The sequence below is a fragment of the Sinohyriopsis cumingii genome, chromosome 8 (assembly GCF_028554795.1).
Source record: "Sinohyriopsis cumingii isolate HCF-2022 chromosome 8, ASM2855479v2, whole genome shotgun sequence".
In the NCBI taxonomy this organism is placed as follows: Eukaryota; Metazoa; Mollusca; class Bivalvia; order Unionida; family Unionidae; genus Sinohyriopsis; species Sinohyriopsis cumingii.
Window position 1 is genome coordinate 77,524,907 of NC_142968.1, and position 24,494 is coordinate 77,549,400.

Genomic DNA, 24,494 nt, shown 5'->3' on the forward strand with positions numbered 1-24,494 from the left:
CATTATTTTTCTTAATAGTCTTATGCGAGTACTAATCGTTTTCTTTGCCTCATACTCGTGGGATAATAACGACTTAATTCTTTCTACGGCGGTAGAAAGAGGAACGAACTCCTTCACATGATCATCTTCTACGGTAGCTAGCGACTGAAACATTGCCGATTGAATCCGTTTCATGAGCCTGTATTCAGATGATAGTGTGTGTGTCCCCATGGTTTTACGTTCTTGTAAAATCTCAAAATCAGAAACTATTTTTTCAGGATTAAGTTCATCAGATATATTAATTCCATCTTTTTTTAATTTTTTAATAGCGACAATTACATCATTGATATTTTCATGGTTCATTATATAATATATAAATCTTTAAAATAAAAAAAAAATATCCCAGACCCCCTTCGAGTTCGTCGGGATGTTTCTGGGACAGCACAAACATATAACTTAATTAAGGTACGCTCAGCAAAAACCACCCATAATAATTAATCCAGTGGGTGATACGAAAAATAGGTATCAACAACCAGTCAATATTGTGGTTGTGAATTTGCTGAGCGGAGGGGTTTTTGCGGTTCCCCCCACTATTATAAAAATCGCAATTATGCGCACCACCGACAAATTGTCAGCCATGGGGGTTTGATCCTGGACCGCGAGCGCCACAGTCCAATACCATACTGATCGAGCTATCAAACCTTGTTACGAACATATGTTTCGGAAGTTAATATATAGCTAAGGAACCAATATTTACACTAAACAGCGGTTTCTGAATAATAACGGTTTCTGTATTTAACAGTTTCTGTATTTGTAGCGGTTTCTGTATTTATAACAGTTTCTGAATAATAACAGTTTCTGTATTTATAACAGTTTCTGAATAATAGTTTCTGTATTTATAACAGTTTCTGAATAATAGTTTCTGTATTTGTAGCAGACCGAAAATCAATAATATAGAGGCATTAATGCACCAGTCAAAGAACTTTCCAGAATTGTAAGTTCAGTGAACACACAACTGCAGGTCAATTACAATGAGTAACGGTTTCTGTTTACACACAGCTTCCTACGGATCAATAATATTATCTGTTGTATGATGGGGAAATATTTAAAAACCATAAATAATACTTATGAGTCTAATGAGTTAGGTTCGTCGGCACTATACGATGAAATTAGTTAAACTGACTAATTACGATCATAAAAAACCAACCATCTACGAAGAAAACTATATATTACAAAGTAATCTCCCCTTAAATCAAAAATTCAGTAGTGTATGGAGGACCTACTGTGACATAAATTAAAAAAATTAATTCAATGTGATGATGATAGTTAATAATGTGGTGATGATAGTTAATAATGTGGTGATGATAGTTATTGATACTGAAATGTGATTTTCTGTTTATATTTTTTCGAGAAAGTAGATCTGGTCATATTATCTGCGACGTATTTTACCACACGCGAGTTAATATCAAAATATGTCGCAGCCGCGTTCATAGACTGAAACATAATTTCTTTACCAGTTTCTATGTTTGTAGAAATTACCACCCTCTTTCCGATTGTCTTATATCTTCCTGTATTTCCACGTGTATTATTCTCACTGTGAGAGATAGTTTGTAAATTGGATAAATTATTGTTTTGAGGATTTCCATCAATATGATCAATAACAAGACCGTCTTTGATCAAACCCTTGTGACACTCGTATGTGAAACGATGACAGAGATAATTTTTCCTTCCAGCAGTAAACATTAGATAACCAGCATTAATGACAAAACCAACTTGTCTCTTCAACTTGCGGTGTCTGATGATACCATTAATATTTGATTCATAGTTTGTTATGACAGGATGTGGGACAAATATATTTTGCTCCATTATAATAATATTATATGTTTAAATCATTGTTTGTCTGAAATCTTGATATATAATCCTCCACGGATTTTATAGCGTTTTCACCGCTATTATTTTTTTTGTCATAATATCTTTTAAGTTCTCTGAACCGTTTCCCGCCGCACTTTCCACATAATTTTGTCTTTCCTCGCACTCCAATACCACACCGTAGACATGGTATTGGTCCTAGACTTCCTCGTCGTATGTTTTGTGAATGTATCCAACAATATTCCTTTCTACAGGATTTGTTGCATCGATTTACCGAGCCGATCATCAACCATCTACATTGGGACATTGTATATATATATATAATTTTCTTTATTTAAATATTTGTTTTAATTATATGAACGAGTTTGAGAGATTATCCCAAACTAGGCCTGTTAAGTATAAATTCAACCTTGACAGATTATCTCAATTGCCAGTACGAGATCTGGTTGATCCGAAAAATAAAAGTTTGATCTCGAAAATTCATGACGCTAAGAAAGAATTTTACACGGATGGTGCATCTCATACATGGTCAACGTTCAAGATTATACGCCCTGACTCCGTCAAGGACGCTGTCACGGACGCCACAATGAACGACAAGCGAGCGGCAACTATCATTAACTACATCGCTGAATACGAGGGCAATCAAAAATATTTCTTCAGAGTAAAATTTATTGTATTAACAGAAACAGATAGTTGGATTATCCGTGACAAATATGATCCTGTCCTTGGTAATAATAAAACTATCATATTAAGTAAAAATTCCAGACCGGGTCTACTGACAGGTATTGATAAACCGTATTATGAACGAGCGTATCCTGTAACGGCGGTTATTTATGGAATTTATGAGATAAATAAAAAACCCAACGTTGATAAACTAGCGCCGATGAAATTTTCAAGGTTAAATTGTGTGGCTGAACGAGTAATAGAACACTTTACAAACGCGATGCGTGGAAATGGATTAACTGATTTAAGGCGTGAAAAAATAAACTCGTGGGCTGATTCAGTTAAGGATACTGGTGCTACAATAAAAGATGTTGCTGAGTTAGGGAAAATATTAAAATTTCCAATAACTGTGGCGACAATAACGGGAGAAGTACTGTACCAGTCGAAATATAAATCGAAAGGAGCTCCAATAAATATTATCGATCATAACGCGCACGCATGGACTAACGCAGTAACAATATTTCCACGTGATCGAACTGTTAGATTTTACCCCACAGAATTATCTGTGGCAGATAATTCTGGGGCAGATATGTTTGATTTTATCAACGAAATAAGTAAAACCGATCCTGTATCGGTATGGTTATTCAAAAGTAATGAGGAGGGTGAATTTGATCAGTTTGTCAAACCGAACGGTGAAATATATCGCACAGAATTCCTCCATGACGAGATGAAAAATCTTGCGACGTTTTTACAGTGCAAGCACGTGGAAAATACTGACAAATTACTAACTAATTGTTTTACCGTTCCATCTGTTGCGGCTCATTTCGCCAGGGAACGAAATTCATGGAAACCAACACGATTTGATTTACTCGAGGACGTACGCGCAAGTTGCGTCGAATATGGACATGGCGGATTATGGAATACCAAATACAATTACAATGATGTTATTTCGGTTGATATGGTTGCATGTTATCCAGGAAGTTTTCTGGGATACGGAGATTGTTCTACGTACTTTGAAAGATTTGGTCACCCTACAAACGAGATGACGCGAGTGGCAATTAATGGACCATTACCTGATTTTGATCTGACTGGATTCGCCTGTATTGAGTCGTTCGAGTTTAACGAAAATCTTCACAAGATTTGTTATGTTTGGTTTGGCAGACATTTTTGTGAAAAACGTTGGGCACCTATAGTTCTGTTGCGATATATGCTAGATTGTGCGATACTGACATCGTTGGTGGTCAGTGAGGCAATTATATCATATCATGCACAGACCAAAGTTTGGTTGCCCATGTCAGATTCTGAAGTTATCAGCGAGTTTAAGGATGATATTCCTAATAAACTCAAAACCGCAAAAGATCTCGGTAGAAAAATTATAGGTAAATTTACTCAAGGTGGTGCATATGATTATAAAAGACATCACGCACGATTAATTTTAGATGATGCCGAGTACGATTTTATAATCGCTGATACAACGGCGAAAAATACATTTGTAAATCGAGAGAGTGTTTATTTATCCGACGGAACAAAATTAGGTACGATCGTTAGTTACATAAATGACGTATCCCCGCAATATACTCATCTAAGATCTTCCATGTTGGCTTATGTTTCTATAAATTTATTATCGATGATTAATAGATTTCCTGAGACCGCAGTCAGAGTCGCAACAGATTCGTTTTATATTTCAAGTAAATATTTAGAATCTGTTATGAAATTTACAAGTAATGATGAACGATGGGGTTCGTGGAGAATAAAAAAGGAACTATTACACAATTACACAGAATCAGCAGATGTTCCAATGAGAGATGTTTATCGTGAGGGTAATAAAATATCAGAAATGTCGAAAGCACCATCGTTGAGTGATCCAATAACCAGATATAAGACAGTATATCTCAATGGACCTGGTGGATGCGGCAAAACAACTCGAACGATTAATGTTTTTAGAAATTCAGATATAATCGTGCTGACACCCACACATAGACTTGCACGTGAGATGAAACAGCGGCAAGTACAATCGTGTACGTATCATAGCTTCTTCCGATGGCGCGGGGATACATGGACTCCTGAACGGATGGGAGAAAAATATATACCTAAAATAATTATTTGGGATGAGATATGCACGGTCTCATTGGATACATTAAAAATGTTTCTTGATTGGTTGTTGACGAAAAATACCGCCATAATAATGTGTGGCGATCATGGTCAACCTCCGCCCTTTGTTGGACCATCTCCACATGATTGGTTAAAAAATTTCGTTGATTATTACGAAGAAATAGATGATGATCATAGAGCTCTTGATGCAAATTTGAAGGAGTTTAAAAAATTAATCAGATTACAATCAAACAAAATTCAGTGTGAAATATTACGTGGAGTGATCTCAGAGACATCAATGAGTGATTTTTTGAACTCATGGAGACCCAACGATTTGATCGTAGCAAGTAGAAAAATAATCAGAGACGCTTTACAACAGCAGTTATTTCAGCTACATAAAGAACAATATTCAGAACTACCCGTACCGTTGTGTTATAGACCATCAGATACACGAAAACAGAATATTAATGTTGATATTCCAGGACAGACAGAGTCAAGGAAACAGAATCTCGTATTAAATGATATTGTCGCCGTTGATATCAGTGTGGTCGAAGATGCATTACGCGCTGACAAATCTCCATGGGTGTTGGGATACGCCATGACAATCCACTCGTCACAGGGATTAACTATTTCTGATACACGAGTCTGGATTGTAGACGATCGCATCGAGTGGTCAAATTTAGTTTATTTAGCGGTATCGAGGGTCAGAAATATATCTCAATTACGTAGAATTATAATTCCTGAAATCGTTGATAAATTTAACATCATCGATGATGATATAATAAGAAAAAAATTAATCGGATACAAACAATCTGATAAAAAAAATAAACGTGACTTTGATCTTGATGTTGAATTTATTATTGAGTTAAAACAGTAGCAGAACAATCATTGCGCATGTTGTAATTGTATAATGTTATGGCGGTATTCGAGTAATGATTCAAGACAATTTACCGTAGATAGAAAAGATAATAGTCGCGGTCATACACGAGAAAATACCATGTTAACCTGTCTTGAGTGTAATCGACGTAGAGGCGCTAGTTAAGTGATCGAAATCACCGGAGTGATCGCGGCGGTAGTTGTGTATCCGCGGGAATTATTTGTAGTTGTTCACGTGTAAATCCACGTTGAGGAGCAGCAGAATCTAATCTGTAGATTGCAGGTCTGGAAACGCCTACATTTCTTCCAGTGGATCTTGTCACGGTAGATATTTTGTGTGTGGTAACACTCCAAATAGGATCAGTTGCTCTCGCGCTACCACCTTCAAGTTCACCAGGCTCATATAAATATCTGACTGTGACATCACCTAATATTTTTTGTTTTCCAGCATCTTTTCGTTGTGTTGGTATATTTTTTTTTGTGACCGCGCTAATGGGTTTCATGTTGGTTGTTCGTGTGATCTCATTATTTAATGCAGCTATCACGATTGGTAATCTTGTAACCCATTCACGAGATCTTTTATCCTGAATAAATTCCCTCGCGTATTGATATCCAAATAACCGTTCAGCAAGTGTTCGATTAAATCGCTCAACAATTGCCTGATCACGGTGAATTGCAGTATGACCTCGTCGTATTTTGGTATTATGTTGTTTCATCAACGATGATACTGGACCAAGAAATTCCTTACCAGGATCAACCTGTAGTAGCTGTGGCCATCGCAGACCACCTCGTGGTCCACCACCTTGTGGTCCAAGTCCTCGTTGATAAATTCGTTCAAACGCATCGGCTACTTCAGATGATGTTTTCGCTGATAGCGGCTCTGCTTCTTTATATCTACTTGCAACATCAACTACGGTTAGCGCGTACTTGTACGTTTTTCCGCGCACAGTATCATGCGGTAAAAACAGAATATCAGCTTGATGAACTTCATTAGGAACACTGACATCGAAATACGAGTACTGAATTTGTTTAGGACGTGGTAGATAAATTTGCCATATTGCCTGCCTGGACAACCACGCGCTAGCAGTAGAATGTTTAACCGATGCTGCATCAGCGAGTTTACCAATTGCTGCTTTGCCTCTCCAGTATCCTCTCGGTGAATAATAAATTGATTCCATTATTAATTACCAGCCCCAATCGCTAATTTACCTTTCATCGAGGATCTTACTAACCAATTAGCTAATGATTCTCTAATATTTTTATTTTTTATAGAATTTAATGAATGAATTAATTTTACATCTGCAATATGCCTATCTTGTAGATTTTTACTTTTATAAGCTACATCATGAGCATGACAAGCTCGATCAATAGCATTTATTGGTTCCTCGCCTGGTTTTGGTTGATCTTGATCATCGAGCCTGATATCGAGTCGAGTACCAGGACCGCAATAATTATATCCTGGTAGATGTTTTTCTCCGCTGTATTTAGCCCATGGAGCACCTGGAAACTTTGACATCAAATTAGCAATATCACCACCGCGCTTATTAGGTAAAAATGAAAATTTCTTTCTACCGCATATAGAACATTTTCCACCGTACGCTATTTTTTTGTTTTTTGTTATAACTGTAGCTAAATCAGTAGTTGGAGTTTTAACTCTACAGCGTAAACAATATAAATTCATGTTATAATATATATGGATATAATTGATTTCTCAGCAACTCGGCAGCGAGAGCCAGTTAAGCATCATCCTGCGCTACCGAACTCCATCAGAATGATTATCATAGGACCATCTGGATCGGGTAAGACGCAATTATTACTTAATCTGATAATGAGATGGTTGAAATGGGATAAGTTGTATTTAGTAGCACCATCCGTTGATGATCAGCGATGTTATGATGTACTTAAAGATTTCAATGAAAACGCGCGATTACTGGATGAAGATAATGATGTTATAGAGTTTATAACCGATATTGATGAAGCACCATCCGTAGATTCCATAGACGGATTTATTAATAATTTAGTTGTATACGACGATGTGATGCTAGATAAACAATCAAATCCAGCCAGAATATTTTCCGAGGGAGACACAAAAATACAGACGTGATCTATGTTACTCAACGATATACACAAATACCAAAAGTGATCAGAGACAACTGCAACATTTTAGTTGTGTTTAATGGCGTAGACACACACACGTTGCGAAATATTCATCAAACTTGGTGTGGTGGTGACATGGATATAATTAAATTCAAAAATTTCTTCTCACGAGCGCAAGCTACCCCGCATGGATTTATAACAATAAATTTACATGATCCAAGAACAAGATATCGTGTGGGTATTGATAAAATATTTGGGTAACAGGGGAAGCAGCAGAGAGGGTACCTACCAACGTTGGTCGTCAAAAAAATAAACAAGAAATAAATAAACACGTAGAGTACTTTATTTTTTCAGCTACTATTTCGAACTGAGGTTTTATTAGCACAATCGGTCATTGCAAAAATAAACATCTCAAGGAAAGTTCATTTGTAAAATCTGGACCTTTCTACGAGATGATTTATTTGTTTGTTTTATTTGTTTTGTCGGAATTCTATGGTCTGTTCACCCTCTCTGCTGCTAACGTTGTTCGTGATTGATTCGATCTCTCTTCCATCGATCATGTAGGTGGCGCTCTTGAATAACGCCATGATACCGTTGTTGACAAATCCAACCTTAAAATTGGTGTCAAAGTCGGTATCATCGTTTTTTACAACTTTCCCAACAAATTCGATATACGCCTCAGATGGAAGAAAATATCTTGTTGTATCGTGGACTTGAATTTCCTTGCGATTAGGTGTATTTGGGTCAACTACATCGTACGAGAAATACTGGAAATCTCGCACGGATGTGTCCCTACCTACAGGCTCGTCCATGTCGAACACTTCGTTTGACACTTGTGCAAACATTATTATTAAGAATATCATCTAAAACGAAGACCGCTACCTGAAATAAAACTTGTGTTAGCAACTTCCTGCGCTATATTTGTCTTAGCAACTTCTTGTGCTAGGTCGTTTATTTTTTTATTTGCTGCGTCATTTATGGCTTTGCTGACTTCGGGTGGCATTTCTCTGGTGCTAGGTAATTTGACGGGTTGTTTTTTACGAGTTAAATTTAATATTTTATTTTTGACAACATTGAAGCCCTTACTGGCCAAATTGCCAATACCAGAAATGGCAGTCTCGCCGATCTTTCCTATTGCTTTTGACGCGAATTGTTTGATCGTGGGTCCGATTTTAGGTATTATTCGCGTAACGAGACTTCCAATGATATCGCCGAATCCATTGCCGTGTATATATTTGTATACGGGCAATCGAGAGTTTACTACGCGGACCTGTTTAGATCTGCGCTGATGCTTGTGAACAATCATGTTATTTCAATTGTGTTGTTTTAATCGATGAGTTCATCAACGAACTCCTTATAAATGTTAGAATTAATGATGCCACCGCGGAATAATCGCTGACAAATATCTAAAACCTCGTTGATTATTTCACGAGAGTTATTTCCTGCTCGTTTTCCTCCGATTAATACCTCGAGGCGAGATACATCGTTGACAACGCTGTCAGGGCAAATGGTATATCCGCTTCCTGTCTTTGGTTCTGATTCTGATGACGATGGCCCTGGCGAATCCGACGTCAGTGGTGAATATATTTCTGGTGAAGTTTGGGGGGTAGCCCTAAGAGCCTTACCTTCTTCATGGATACCCCATCTTAATTTAGGTGGAAATTCGGTGGGGCCCTTCCAGTTTGTCGGGCTATACGGTAATGAAAGGGGGAGGTGGTGAGATATAGGACTATACTCCTCAAGTGATGGGCTTTCTACCGCTTTCATTAATGATTTGCGTTTATTAACCTCCGATAAAAATCTTTGAAAATTTTCATCAGAATAATTTATCGGTTTTCCTAAACTACCAAAATAAATTATCGCCTGCCAATCCATATTTCCGACCTTATCAACAATATCTTTTTTCAACAATAATTTTTTATTGTCCGGAGAATCATCCGCAGCAAATATAATTCTTGAAGTATCGTCATCGACAATTTTTGTCGCGCCTTCTCTCAAATAATTATCAGCGGATATTCTAGGATCAATTACTAACGAACCATTGTACACAGATGGTTTGTATTCGGGTACAACTATCGGTTCCAGGTAACTCTGATCTTGTTTCCTTTTTGATTTTCTCTCCTTTTTCTGAGGTGGAATTCTTTCTTTTGGTCTAGCTCCTAATTCCTCTGGTTGAATATCTTCTTCCTGTGGTTGAATATCTTCTTCCTGTGGTATTACTTTTCTCTTCCGTGTTTTAGTTTTTTCTTCCTTCTCCTGTTGTCTTCTTTCTTTCGCTTGTTGTTTTATATCTTCCGCTAGTTGCTTATTATAATTATATCTATCGTCTGCTGCTGTTAAAAATCTTCTAAAAAATGGATCCCTTTCGCTCGCCTGTGTTTTTTCCGCATAAACTTTATATAACATACCATACCAACTATTACGATTTGGATATCTTCTTTTTCCTATTTCAGTCAAAAATTCATTTCGAGTGCTAAAATAATCTTCCGCAAATTGACCAAATTGATCTATACTATACAGCGTAGATAGCGGTCGTGATATCATTTCCCATCCCTCATCGGTGAAATTTTCTCTTAAATTATCGATATTAAACTTCCTCTTTCCTAATCCAAGTTTTCCCCTACTACTTATTTTATAAGCAATTGCAGGTTGCTTTTGTTGTTGTGCTGCTATTGCTAATCGATCCGGTAATGTTCTTGATTATTCCTCGATACCTTTCAACATGGGAAAAATTCCCTTTTTCTTGGTATCTGGATCTTTTTCGTCACCAAATACAACTTGCTCGATTGTTCCAGTCACTGGTTTTAGCCATTTCGACGATACCTCGGCAATTCCATGTTGCACATCTTCGTAACCACGAACATTTCTCTTAAATAATTGTTTTGCTGGAATAAGCTTTTTTAATGCCGCTAATTGCTCTCGCGCTAATCTGGCAGAATGAGGCTCTCCAACTGTGCTAGCTTTCGGACTCGTATTATTTTCAAGTATATTATTTTAATGCGAGGTAAAATTAGGATCCGCAGCCAAATCTTGCAAAATCGCACCGACACCAAATAAACTTCCCACCCCCCCCTAAAAAACCTTGTTTTTTCCTTGTCCAGAATGATAGATTTTGCACACAAAAATTGCACTCGGGGACGAATTTACGCAAATTAATTTTCGTAGGAAGCCGCAAAAGTGAAATCTGAGGCTTCTACGGAGAAAGTTCTCGCAGGAAGGTTTATTTTGGCGGAACCATCTGGTCTGTAGAACTTCCCTGCTGCTCTTGACCTGATCCAGCCCAAAAAAACTTCCATCAAATCACAACCTCTCATGTATTAAATTTTGATCCAAAGTTAGCACTATATTCCTATAAATTTGATAAGTAATCATGAATATATTAGTTGTCAAATTATGAAATACTTTTACATATTAAAATTCATTAGATAGACTTAAATCAGCTCACTTTCATGCTCAATTTTAGAGCGACCTTTAAGAGGAAGAGGGAGAGGACGGATGAGATATGGAGCAAGAAGTTGAAAAACCAGATGGGGGAGAGGAGGAAGACATGCTGTGCAGCCTAAAAACTGAGCTGACCAAGCTCTACACATAGTTCAGACAAGGCAGACAAGAATGAGGGTAATTGTTTATTTATATCTTGCAAAACAAGTATTGATAGATATTGAAAAATGTTTGGTACTAAGTAACTTGGCAAAGACTCTGTATGCATGAAAATATTAAGATTCCTTACCACATATATAAATGTGTGCTGATTGTTGCAAAATGATTTGTATCTAATACAAAGTTTTCATGACTTGTACATGTGAATAATATTCCATTCGTCTGATCTCCAGGTAGGAATCATAAAGTACAATCAATATATAAAATTATTTCTAATTTCCTGTAGTGAAACAAGCTTACACTATCTCCCCTTCTTTGTTTCTCATTACACCTCAGCCACTATGGATATTGTGATCCAAAGCAGTTAGCTCATTCCTAATCCTGTACACAGGAGGGATGTATGAAAATCTCTTGGCACTGTACATCATGATCTGCTGATGAAAAACTTTCAAGCTCAGTAGTGCTTCAGCAATTATCAAAAACATGTATCTTGTAACGTGTTATTTGTAATCTGCTAACAGATTAATACAATTGTTAAATAATCATTAATGTTGGTAATTTTTGCATACATAAAATCTTTACTTAAGTGTTTAATGATAGAGTGTCATGGAATTGTTTATACCTGATGTGCATGTATTATACCTGAAATTACCAAAGACTTGAGAAGGAGAGTCACTATACATGTATCATGTGCACACATCTTATGAATTCTAACTTATTCAGATCTTCAAAGGTAAATATATACAGTAATTTATTATTTAGTTGAGAATAAAGATATCTAAAGTGGTTTTCACATTTTGCTTTTAAATACCATGCAATTGTTGCAATCCTGAAATGGCATACCTGAAATTTAAGTAATACCCACTGTTTAGGAACCTTTCATCCAAGAGCACCTGTGCCAAGGTTTTCAGCACTTTGGCTTCCTTCTTGGGATCAACTTCATCAAGCCAAGGCTTTGTCCACTCTCCAGGTAAGGTTCATGAAGACATTTATTAATGCCTTGGCCATGTGAGAGGCTCTACTCATGTGTATTGGTGATGTGATGTAGGACACTTCTCAAGATACTCTGAAAGAATGCCACAATCAATACCTTTAGCACCTAAAGCTGGTCTCTTTCATCATGGTGATCATAAAGCAAAAGCTACATTGTAGAACTGGCTAATAGTTAACGTAGCAGGATTTAAATTTTGCTCAGATCATTGTTCCTTCAATATTCCTCATTACTCTGACATTTCAAATAAATTGCTTTTAATAAACTACATACCTAGAAGATTTGGTGATGAATATATATATGGATAAAATAGACATTAAAAGAAATCAGAAGATAAGTATTATGCACTGTAATTTTGATTTCATACAAAAGTATACAATAGCAAATGTTTACATATATGTTTCAAATAAAAGGACTGAAAACTCACAAAAAATTGTCCATAGCTGCTAGCAATCTTGCATGAAAACCAAAACTGGTTCATGTCCTGGGACCATTGTAATAAAGCCATATTATCCATTTGTTGGCAACCTTGAAAAGTAGGTAGATAAAATAAAGTTAAAAATGCATGAAGAGCAATCATCAAAACAGAAACAGCTTTTCAATTCCAAAAGTTTTATAACAGTAAAGAGTGAAAACCAACAAGTCATTTAATTCCCAAGAATAAAAAATGAAATTTAAAAAGAACTTACAGTATTGAAAATTAAATCCCAAATAAGTTATATCACCAGTCCTAATGAATAAAGGTCTAATGAACTGCCAGTGGTTTCCAAAAACAAACTTCAACTGTTATCTCAGTATTTTGTTTTTAAATTAAATTTGTCTTATGTGCATTCATCATGAGCTAAGTGGATAGATGGGAAGAGGGTGTTAGCAAGAACTGCATATGGGACATAGATACATGTATAAATGGGAAATGGCATAAAGAAAACATATGAGGCATGTAGACACAATTTCAATATACAATCACTGGTCCTCTAAGTATTGAGTGGGGGGAAAAAACAGCTGTGATTTTTGGGTTAGCCAGCACAGTATACTGGAACTTTTTTGCATAACCAAAACAATGACAGTTCAAATTATGCCTTTTTCTATGCATCAAGTGGCAGAGTTGAAATACCCAACCCCACTTCTGAGAAAGCGAAATTAAAGGCTTTTTTCGAACTCAGACTCAAACTAAGAAAAGCATGAAGTGGGAACTCAACATGCTGGTAGTTATAATAATGTCCTTTATCAGTGTTGGATTTGTTACATCATTGTTTTCAGCAGAATGACAATTGTAAGACAACCCCCACCCACACACACAAAAAATCTGCAAGAAATTTGTCATTTTTACCTTCCTGATTCAGTAGCAAATACTTCAGATACTGAAGGTGTCTTCATTCTCTCAGTATGTTGCAAAAGCACTTGGCAGGTGTTGATGTGAAGCATGAAAATGTACTGGCCATCGGTTCTGTATGCTTGGGTTCATCTTTTGCTATATTCTTTGTAACTTTGTAACTAAAAATATGAATTAAATATTCATTTGTATTATAAGTTATGTTTTAAATCTGTTTCTGTGCACTGTGTTAAACAATTAGAACTGAAATACTTCATTTAAGCAAGAATACATTATAGATCTATAAAAAAAAATCACATCAGTAAAACTAGCTTGACTGCAACTCAAAACTTTAACTGATAACAATCTGCCAGCCATATATTCTGGTAGCACTACAACATCCTTTCCTATCATGACTAGAGATCCTTTTGTAATTGTAGTCAATACAGTGCTTTATAATAGATTTACTAGTAGTTGAAAGATGTACAATAAAATATTATTATTTGTTCCATCACGTTTACATGATAAGCTTATTAAACGTTTATGCAAGTAATGTGCATGTCACATTAACCTAAGGTGTGTGTGTGTGAGAGAGAGAGAGAGAGAGAGAGAGGGATAGAGATGATATAAATATTGATAACGCTTGTAAATTTATCTAAGTTCCCTCACTGAATTTAAAAAACCTGTCTCACGAAGATAATTGACCGGTGTACAAAATGACCTTTATGAGCACGCTGTTATAAAAAATAAAAAAATATATTCCACCCCAACATACAATACAGTCACCGAGTGAAATATTGATCAGCCGATCACATCTATTTTGGGAATATTACAAAGCAAGTCCTTGTGCAAACATTGTATTAATAAAACAGTGTGCTTTCAAACATACAGTAGGAACAAGATATTGAAAAATGGAGAACACTTATACATAGACATCAAAGGCACTTGATTCTGGGGGTGTATCACTATCATATAACACAGACATTGGCCTACCTGTCCAACAACAACTTCGCCATTTCAGTGTCTGATGCCAGTCCTAACTCTTACATCAGTGCTCTCCATTGAACAAACTGGTCCCCAAGACGAATCCTTGATAAGTCCCGTTCGGTTTCTTCCCGGAAAGCGACAAGAGCGGACGACCTTTACGTTTTTGACTCTCACGTGTGTCCGCCATTTTTGTTTATAGTAGATATTTAAATTACAACCACGTGACTCATAACCCGCCCACTTGACGAAGATGACGTATAAGTTTTTGTGGTCACGTGAGGCTTCCGTAACAGTTCGTGACCTACAAGTTTCAATTAAAGCGGACCCCCACAAAAATTCATTTTCTCTCGTTTTTTTATCAATTGCCCAATTTAATCTTCTCAAACTCTAGTTTTTTTTAATTATTTCAGCTTATAAGTCGACACATTTCACTAGTTACATGATCTGTAACATTCACAAAATTACAGCCACTCTGCACTATTGTGCCTTTAACGTGAAATTTTGATCACGTTGAAAAATTACCGACCTGGTCAGAATTCAACGAGGGTCAAAATGTGATACTACATCTGGGTCGTTATTTAACAGAACATTTAAAAAAGGGTCAGATTTTAACGTGAAATTTTGATCACGGTCGTTGAAAAATGACCCGGCGGGTCAGAATTCAACGAGGGACAAAATTTTCACACTACACCGGTTAGGCCATACAGAAAGAATTTCTACAAGAATCGTTATAGCAGAACTTTTTATATTCGTTTTAATTTAGATCTCCATTAAATATATAATATATAATACAAATCATTTGTTGTTGTTGTTACTATTATTATTATTATTATTATTTTTATTATTATTATAAGACAAAAATTCAATGTTGTGCTATAAAATTTACACGTGTAGAGTTTTACTGATTTTTCTGCCTACCGTATGACATATGATTAGTAATGCTGACAAGAATATAAAGTTGCTGGGTATTCATTTGTTTTCTTTGGTTATCTTTAGTATCTATTTTATGACAATACATGCAATCATAACTGAATAGACTTGATCTTAATTTCAGGGGGAAAACCCAACGTGGAGTCTAACGTAAACATTGGAGTTACTTCCCTTGTAATTTATGTTTGTTTATGCTTGATATACTTCCGAAGCCATCAAAGAATCCCTAACTAATCTGGCTACAATTTCTCCATCAATTCTACATATAATATTTCATATAGTCAAAACAGTATAGAAAGTCAGATATTGATGGTATTAAATAAGAACTAGCATCGCTTTCTTTTCTTTTGGAAAAGGAAGCAAAAATATTTGCGTATGAATAGGTAATTGATTGAAATTGTCATAACACCCATAGTCAATGTGGCGGTAACATATGAAAACACAGTAAGTTTTTATTGGCATTCTAACTTCCATTCTTTCTTATATTTGCACACATGTACGTTCTGTTTTTGTTTCGATAAAATTTTTAGTTATTGCATACAATTTGCAGACCAAAATGGTGAAGCAAAAGTCGGAAAAAGCTCGTGATACCTTCAGCATTTCTTCCCCTATCGCTGGCACTTGGAATTCTTTAGCTGACACCGTTGTAGAAGCTCATAGTTTTTATCCTTCATTCTGGGGCTATCAAAACTAACCTTCTTTGCAGTAAGCCAGCTACAAGCAAGACCTAATGGTTTCCAAAGCTGTATTGGTGGAGGTACACTTCGCCGCCGCCACAGTACCCGGGCAGGTCTGAGTTGAAGGGACAAAAATGTGACCTGCCAAAACTTTTCTGAATTTTTAATTTACTAATTACTGTTTCTACCAATCCTATTTGTCTGTTCTTTCTTCTTTCTCCCGTTCACATCTGCAAAACTTAATAGCTGACCACTGGCTCATATTAATATACATACATAGAGCCAAATAAAAAATATTTCCTGTTGGGGAACCGTCCCAGTTTTTTGTTGCCCACCATAGCATTCACCCCCACCCCCGTGTTAAAAAAATATTGAAATTAATTGTGCATCTCATTTTGCCAGTTTTGCACAGTACCTGAAGTGCTTAGTACATTGACACGTTGGGTAACCCACTATTTTGTACATGTGAGACAAATTCATGCAAAATTGGAAACTTTGATTAAAATGCAGTATCGTTTTAAGGTATACATTTCCATCTTTTATATAATGTGTTTATATGTATGATTCTAAAAGATACATAGTAAATTGGATTTTCTGTGTTACCGGTTCAAGAAGGAAATGGAATTGGTCTTCATGTTGACATAAAGAAAAAACATTTTCATATGCATTTCGAGTTGAAATGCGGGATATTTTTGTGCACTTTATGAATATCACTTTCCTTCGTTAAACTATGATCGTTCTTTTTACTGATACAAAATGGATTTTTTAGCAAAAAAAACACGTGATTCAATGTATACAGAAATGACGTATCATTGTGCATAATTAACCGACGCACAGATTTAGCTGACATGGTGGTACTTGTAATGCTTTTGATAAAATGTGAGATTTGATGACTCTGTTCATTACTGGATAATTGACTTTTACTTAATAAAGTTATATGTAAAGAAAATAAATACAATGCCTATTGATTTCAGTCAGGTTGAGTTCCATAAACTGCCTCTAAATTATGGACTATGCAGCCTAAAGCAACTGCCCAATGCTGCTTTAGGCACAGAATTTTGACAGAGTCTGTTTATAACAGCTATCACACCGACTTTGATCTTGTGCAACAACATACCTCACTAGCCAAATATGCAAAATAGACTGGGAAAGGACAGATTAAACCTTGCCTTGTTTCCAAGTTACTTTTGAGAGTTTTTTCTGCTTTCAGAATTAGAAAAATGTCGTGTGTCTATAATAATCAGCATTGATTTAATCATAACAAACTCCAGTAATGGATGATGTTTGCATATAATTCTATCCAGAAGAATATTTTCTGGATACTCTCAGTTTTTAAAGACATTTTGTTAAATAGATTATGTAGAAGATAAGAGACCTTTTATTGGTAAATGCATTTATCCCGATTAACAGTAATGAAAGGAAAAGTTTTGAATTAGTTGTATTGCTTTTGAACAAATATAACATTTGATGAATATGTTCAGTCCTGGATAATTGACTCATATATTGGCTTATTAAAGTTACAGTTTATTTTCAGATTCTTCTATGTACAAAAGATAAATATAACTATTAATTTTGATCAGGTAGGGTTCCATAGAAAGTCTCTTAATTATGGACACTGCAGCCAAAAGCAACTGCCCTATGCTGCTTTAAGGCTCAGAATTTTGGCAAAGTCTGTTTTTAACAGGTATCTCAGTTTGATCTTGTGCAACAACAGAATTCACTAGCCAAATATCTAAAAAGACTGGGAATGGGCAGACTTAACTCTCTCAATTTGTAAAGACATTTTATTAAATAGATTATATGGAAGATGAGAGAATGTTTATTGGTAAATGCATTCATCCTGATTGTCAGCTTCATTGTATGAAATTTTTGTACACTTTACAATCTTGTCAATCATATGTGTAGTTTTGTCTTTTCACTAACAAAGCATTGGCTCAGTTTCACACAATACTTAGAAGAGAGAGTGGCAACAGGAAATAGATAAATCAGACATTTTCTTTTTTAGATGAGATGTAATATTGAAGGACTTGGAAAGTATAGGAAGACGATGAGGATAAATGGATGGACCTGGCCTCCCCATCCTTTGGAGTTCCTAGCATGGACTTGTCTGGTGTACTTCAGCACCATTCATTTTACTACACTTGTGCCGGCCCTTGCATTGGAATGGCAAATCTATGGATACATAATATCCTTTACTTGATTGAGAGAAATAATTTATTTTATTAATAATGTTTATTCTCAAGCTGGTGTCAGGTATTATTCATTGTTATAATCCAATCACCAGAAAGAAAGCTATTGTCATTCATAGATACTCAGTGACATAACTTGTCTACTAATAAGGTCCATGTCACTTAATTGTTAAGTTAGATTTAATAGTGAATTCAGATAGAAGGAACTTTGACTCAGTTACCTAAGAGCACAATCATATGGATTGATAAATAAAATTAGGGCAAGGACATGGGGAATATCATAGTGCTTAGTGAACAGTGTTTTTTCTATCAGGGATAGTACTTTAAAAAAAATAAACATGCTTGCTTTTATTTAATATTTAGCATCACAAAACTTATATTGGATGACATGTATGTAAGTTTATTTCTATTGTTTTGTGCTTTAAAATTGCTAGAAGCATGCCATACATTGTGTGACATTCAGCATATGTAACAGGTGCATGACATTAATGAATGAATGTTTTACAAAGAAATAATTCTATGGTCATTTATTTAGGGATAAATATATTTAGAAGTGGTTTAAGACTTTGAGATCCTTGTTAGAAAAGAATCAAGTTTTGAATGTCATGAAGTGGTGGCCTGTTTGTGATCTGTATTTTGTTTTCCCCAAATGATTTTTCATAATTGAAAAAAATTAAAAATGTTCGTCGAGAATGGGTCAGACCCAAACTATTGACATGGTTTTTTCTAGAGTATTCATGATGTTTGTAGAACGGAACTAGTCAGTAAAATGCTGTCCAGGGCCCTTTTTTTCAAAACTATTCTTCCCTTTCATTTCATTGATTCTGATCTTTGGCTTTTTCATATGTTGAGCAAAATTCAATTATATACCATTTGTTTGTTTCCTTTTCTGGATTGTTATGATAGGAATCAATATGAGTATCTTTTTATTGAATAATTAATGGAGATTCCATGTCTTTTAAATGAGTTTTGCAGTATTTTTAAAAATTGTTATATTTTTGAACATGGTTTAAAGTACATTAGGTATCTTGTCAAATTTATGAGATTTTGTATTTAACTTTTTATGATGTCGTACTAATTGTATGTGAAACCTAGTTTTTGGAATAAACAAATATTAATTTGGCTCGCCATAAATTCTTTGGGGTGTGAAACAGAAGATAATGCTCTGGCAAGACAGAAAAAGTTGAAAGTATGAAACATCTCTTTTAAGCTTCAGGATTAAAATAAAATGAATTTTTCTATACTTAGATGATGTGTTTGTTTTGTGACACTGACTTTGTCCTTCAGTCATTGATTGTCACTGTGCATGCAGTCCTTGTTGTTAATCTGAAACTTACAGTTTATAATCCATAACTTCTGCCTAGATTCCTGGGGTAGCCCTTTTTTCCCAGATTGTTTGCCGAATTGTTGCCATGAGTATAAATCCTGCACATGTATCCGTGCTATCCAAGGATCGAAAGAAGAGAATTCCATTCTTTGATCGCACTAGGCATCGACATGTGATTGAAAGTCTCTATTGCCATATTTGCAAAGTTACTGTGTAAGTGTTCTTCTTTTGTATCATAAATTTTTCTTAATTTTTTTAAATACAATTCTATCCCTACCAGGTGTCATGAAATGATTCATGGGACATGTTTTAGTTTGTTAAACAATAAAATGATTTAATAAGTGAATTATTTTGGAGGAAATTAACGGAAATGTATTGAATAATTGTTTTTCATGTTAAGTTTGAATACATGTTTAATGAAATTTTAGTTTCTGAGAAGAAATGTAGATCTTCTGTTGTAACAATTCGCTGTGTTGGATTGTTTACATACAAAGGAAACCATTTAATCCAGTGCCAGGAAGAACAGACTTTAAAATATTTGATGTGTCATAATGGTAATACAACTGCAGATAAGAAATTAACTCAGTATGTGCATGAAGTGTTTTGCTGTGCATAACACTCAGTCTGTGGCACTTTTAGCTCATTATTGGCTACATGATCTAGAGGAGATTGGACCTATGAATGCCTTTTCCCAGGACACACTGATTCAGCTGACTGGGGCTGGCCTGGATGGGTACCTAGTTTAAGATACTTGGGACTGGCTTGGACGAGTATTGAATCTAAGACCCTTGGGGCTGGCCTGGATGGGTATCAAATATAAGACACTTGGGGCTGGCTTGGATGAGTATTGAATCTAAGACCCTTGGAGCTGGCTTGGATGGGTGTGGAATCTAAGACCCTTGGGGCTATCTTGGATGGGTATCGCATCTAAAACCCATAGATTATGAGTTCATTGCTCTGTGAACTGAACCAGTGCAAACAGGATAGACTCTGATCTCCTGTCAAATAATGTTGTGGATGATGAGGATGTGTGTGTGTGTGTGTGTGTGTGTATGTGATTTAGAATTTTAATGTTAGCTTTAACAATTTTCAGTCATATCGCTACAATGTCTGCATTGTGAGTTTATAGTGATGTCTAGCACTGGGGCATCATGCCGCAGACATGTAGCATGATGTCCCACCCAGTCACATTATCCTGACACCAGGTTGACCAGTCCTAACACTAACCTCTTAATGCTGAGCGCCAAGTGAGGCAGCTGTTAGTACCATTTTTGTAAGTCATTGGTATGACTTAGCCAGGTATGATGATGAGGATGAATGACCTTCACATTAAAATATACATATTCAATTCATATATACACATTAAATTTAAATAAACACATTGAATTAATAGATAAGACAAAAAGTGTACCCTAAATCTCCAGGAGCAATATATATGTATCTACATGCTTCAAGATAAGCCAGACACAACTGTCGAATAACATAATAATTGAATATGTTTGATGATTAGCCGGATTTGTAACTTTTATTTGCAGCTATTATTGCTTGTCAGCTTACCGTAATTCTTCTATGATAAGCCTGGAGAGCTGTGGTCATTAAGTTGGTAGAGCAGTGGACACCTAATCAAGTGGTTGGGGTTTAGTTACCTGTCAGGTTTACCCTGGGACAGCTGCCTAATTGGTTTGACTTTGGGAAAGACACCTGAATCCAATTTTTTCAGCATGATAATGCCAGTAATGTGTTAAAAGTTCTTTAAAATCAACATTTCTAAAGATATGTCAGTGCTTTATGATAAGCCAATCCCAAGCTTTTATAAGATGGTTAAATATTGCATCTTACTTTACCATAACACTCCAGTTATAAGTTCGTGGAATCCAAGATAAACAAGTTCCTAACTTAAATTTATAAATGGTACTAAATACTGTATCTTACATTACCGTAACACTCCTGTGAAACCTCCATGCTTCATGCTAAGCCAGTCCCTACATTTTATAGATGGTGTCAATACGGCATCTTACATTACCGTAATGCTCCTGTGCTAACTCCATGATTGATGATAAAACAATCCCTACATTTTATACATGATGTAAATACTGCATGTTACATTGCCATAATACACCTGTGATAACTGCATGCTTAATGATAAGCCTGACCCTAAATTTTATACATGGTGTCAATATTGCATGTTAAATTACCGTAATACTCCTGTGAAAACTCCATTTTTCATAATAAGCCAATTCCTAAATGTTATAGATGGTGTAAATATTGCATGTTACATTACCATAATACTCCTGTGAAAACTCAATTTTTCATGATAAGCCAATCCCTAAATTTTAATGTCAATTTGACTGTATGTTACATTACGGTAATAGTCTAGTGAGTTTGAACCCTACCCTTAGATTTTTAAAAAAATGCAAGAAAGACCTACAGACCTGACAGAGCCATAGATATTATAGCATATATTTTGTGATGAATATAGAATTCTGGAGCTGATTTACTTAACTTTGTACTTGATATTGTTTGAACAGCTGGTGATAAGCTTGACTGTGTCATCAAATTTGTTATCACCCTTCGTATTTCAACAGTTTGAAACAAGATCAACATTTTTGCGATGACAAAAATGCTATTAATGACAAGACTGGAGAAAAAAGATAGAATATTAAGATAAATCAATCTGCAAATTCTTTGATTTCATCAAAAGAATAATTATATATTGACCTATTGTGATGTTTTTTTGCAGTACAGAAGTGATAATATTGCCATAAAGATATATCAGTATGTTTGTATTTTAATGACTACAGATCTGCTGTAGATTAAATTGACAAACATATTACTTTTAAATTTCAATCAGAAGTTGACTAGTCTAGCATCTAATTAGCTGTCACAGGACAAAAAGATTTACCATTTGTACTGCTAAAATGTTATGTTTTTACAACATTCTTGTTTTCTTATCAAAAAAAGCCTTGTACTTTTAAATTTTAGCTGGCTGCATCAAAAGACAATGAAATAAGGCTGCTAGGATGCCATGTTGTAATGTTAAGAAAATGGACTGACATTCTGTTACAAATAAATTAAAACTGTTCATCTTTCTCTTTTTCAGGAGTCCCAAAACAAGACATTGTTCAGTCTGCAACAAGTGTGTAGATGGTTATGATCACCATTGTTTCTTTCTGAATAATTGCGTCGGAAGCCGTAACTTCAGGTAAAGTAATCTATTTTTATTCATTCTTACTATTCCATGGAAGTTATGGGTTATTATTAATTGAAGCATTATTTGTGATTTTTATCATTTTTAAGATCGAATAAATGTAGTGTAATTATTATACGAGTACAAGATGACATATTTCATTGGTGGATCAAAATTACATGGGGTTTTGATTGTGTAAAACAAGGAAGGAGTTTAAATTATTTAAGTGAGGAAGGAGTTTACATTTTATGTGTAGCTACTTGTGATCAGAAAGGAGGTATTGACACCCGAATTTCATGCTCTCTACATATTACCTGTCTGGACTGTTTGAACAAATACAAGAATAAATAGTGTAACTCAGTGACCATTTAGTTACATACTACAAGTGCTAGGAGGGGCCCCGAGTGGCCGAGTGGTCTAATGCGCTCTCCGTTACGGATCACTGCCATCTCACCTCTGTCTGCGTAGGTTCGAGTCTCGGATTCGGCCAATGTGGATATGTGAGAAAGCTTGCCAGTAGCTTCTCGAGGGTCAGTGGTTCTTTCCGGGTTTTTCCCGGGTTCTTCCTCCACCATTAATACTGGCCGCCATGTATAGCCTATCGTGTGCTGAAAAATGGCGTTAAACCCAACAACAACAACTGCTAGGTGTCAGAATGGTTATAAGTATCATGTACTCATCAACAGAACAGTGAAAGTTTGAATCCTTCTATCAGATCAGCCCAGCTAGCTGGTCACCTACCATGGTGTGTCCTTCAACAAGACACTTTTATCAAATCTGGCTGAAACACTGCTTTACTCCCATATTACCTTGAACGGCACTGAATAACCTTTTGAAGGTTTGAAAGCAACCAACTTAATAGAATTTTAACCAACCAACTTAATGGAAACTGAATGATATTTGTTTTCTTTTTCAGATGGTTCTTTGCCAACGTAGTCACAGCCATTATAGGTCTTCTATTAATAGTAGCTTTGGCCCTCTTGGAATTTGTGGCTTATTATACGGATAAGAGTGCTCGGGTCATCCTTCTGCCATATGTCAGTAAGTCTTTCACTCTTTAATTTGTGTTATCTGTGGATGCTACTTTTAACTTGAAGCATTATGTGATGGAGATGTCATCACAGAACAGTTTTAATAATACTATTCTCTCTCCCATGCCCCTCTACCAGCAGAAGAGATAAAAGCAAAAGAAATTGACATATAATCAACATAAAACAATTACTTGCATTTCCTTGCTAATAAAAAAAAAATTGTTTTAAATTTATGAAAAAGAATAATATTGTATGGTAAAATATTATATTTAGGTTTTATGCGAGAAAAAAAAATTCAGTAAAAATTGCAAAAATGTATATTGTGAGTAACAAAAGGGTAACTCTAAATAAAATTTGAACTCTTGTTTCTTCCAATGTAGAATCCTGGATTAAAATAATGCACCTCCATTACCACCAAAATGGAATGCCTTGATATCCTGAAAAATCTTTGTATGGCTACTTTTCTTGAAGATATGGTCATATTGACAGTGTTTTAACACTAAGCTAGTGATTTAGTCTTTAATAGTAATACATGGTTATGTTCATCTGTCTACCAACATGGCAACAGCTCATGTACAAAGGCTTAATAAATAGGGTGTTTTAATTCAATTGCATGAATGTTTGACATCTTGTTCTCTCAGTGATCAAGTAGTTATTTTAAACATGTACATTAAACGTGTAATGATAC

General features: G+C 35.4%; 1 protein-coding gene and 1 long non-coding RNA gene across 2 annotated transcripts; one reads left to right on the forward strand and one right to left on the reverse strand.

The window, feature by feature from the left end:
* Positions 1-11,184: 11,184 nt before the first annotated feature.
* Positions 11,185-14,964, reverse strand: LOC149793920 (uncharacterized). The gene is made up of 5 exons (XR_016422590.1): positions 14,472-14,964; positions 13,497-13,660; positions 12,594-12,694; positions 12,019-12,241; positions 11,185-11,609 (listed from the first exon to the last, which is right to left on the reverse strand). It is a non-coding gene; the product is annotated as an uncharacterized LOC149793920 (long non-coding RNA).
* Positions 14,965-16,125: 1,161 nt separating this feature from the next.
* On the forward strand, positions 16,126-23,922 carry LOC149793921 (palmitoyltransferase ZDHHC1-like). Its single transcript, XM_089969067.1, has 4 exons — positions 16,126-16,185; positions 19,626-19,801; positions 22,689-22,790; positions 23,692-23,922. The coding sequence occupies exons 1-4, from the start codon at positions 16,126-16,128 to the stop codon at positions 23,834-23,836; spliced, it is 483 nt and encodes a 160-aa protein (XP_089825193.1). The 3' UTR covers positions 23,837-23,922.
* The last annotated feature ends 572 nt before the right edge of the window (positions 23,923-24,494 follow it).

Excerpts from the sequence above, each read along its gene's own strand:
- LOC149793921 (XM_089969067.1), top strand. The coding sequence starts at position 16,126 with ATGGTTTCCAAAGCTGTATTGGTGGAGGTACACTTCGCCGCCGCCACA. Across the intron at positions 16,186-19,625 it reads CCGCCACAGTACCCGGGCAG|ATTCCTGGGGTAGCCCTTTT; the intron begins GTCTGAGTTGAA and ends ACTTCTGCCTAG. Across the intron at positions 19,802-22,688 it reads CATATTTGCAAAGTTACTGT|GAGTCCCAAAACAAGACATT; the intron begins GTAAGTGTTCTT and ends TCTCTTTTTCAG.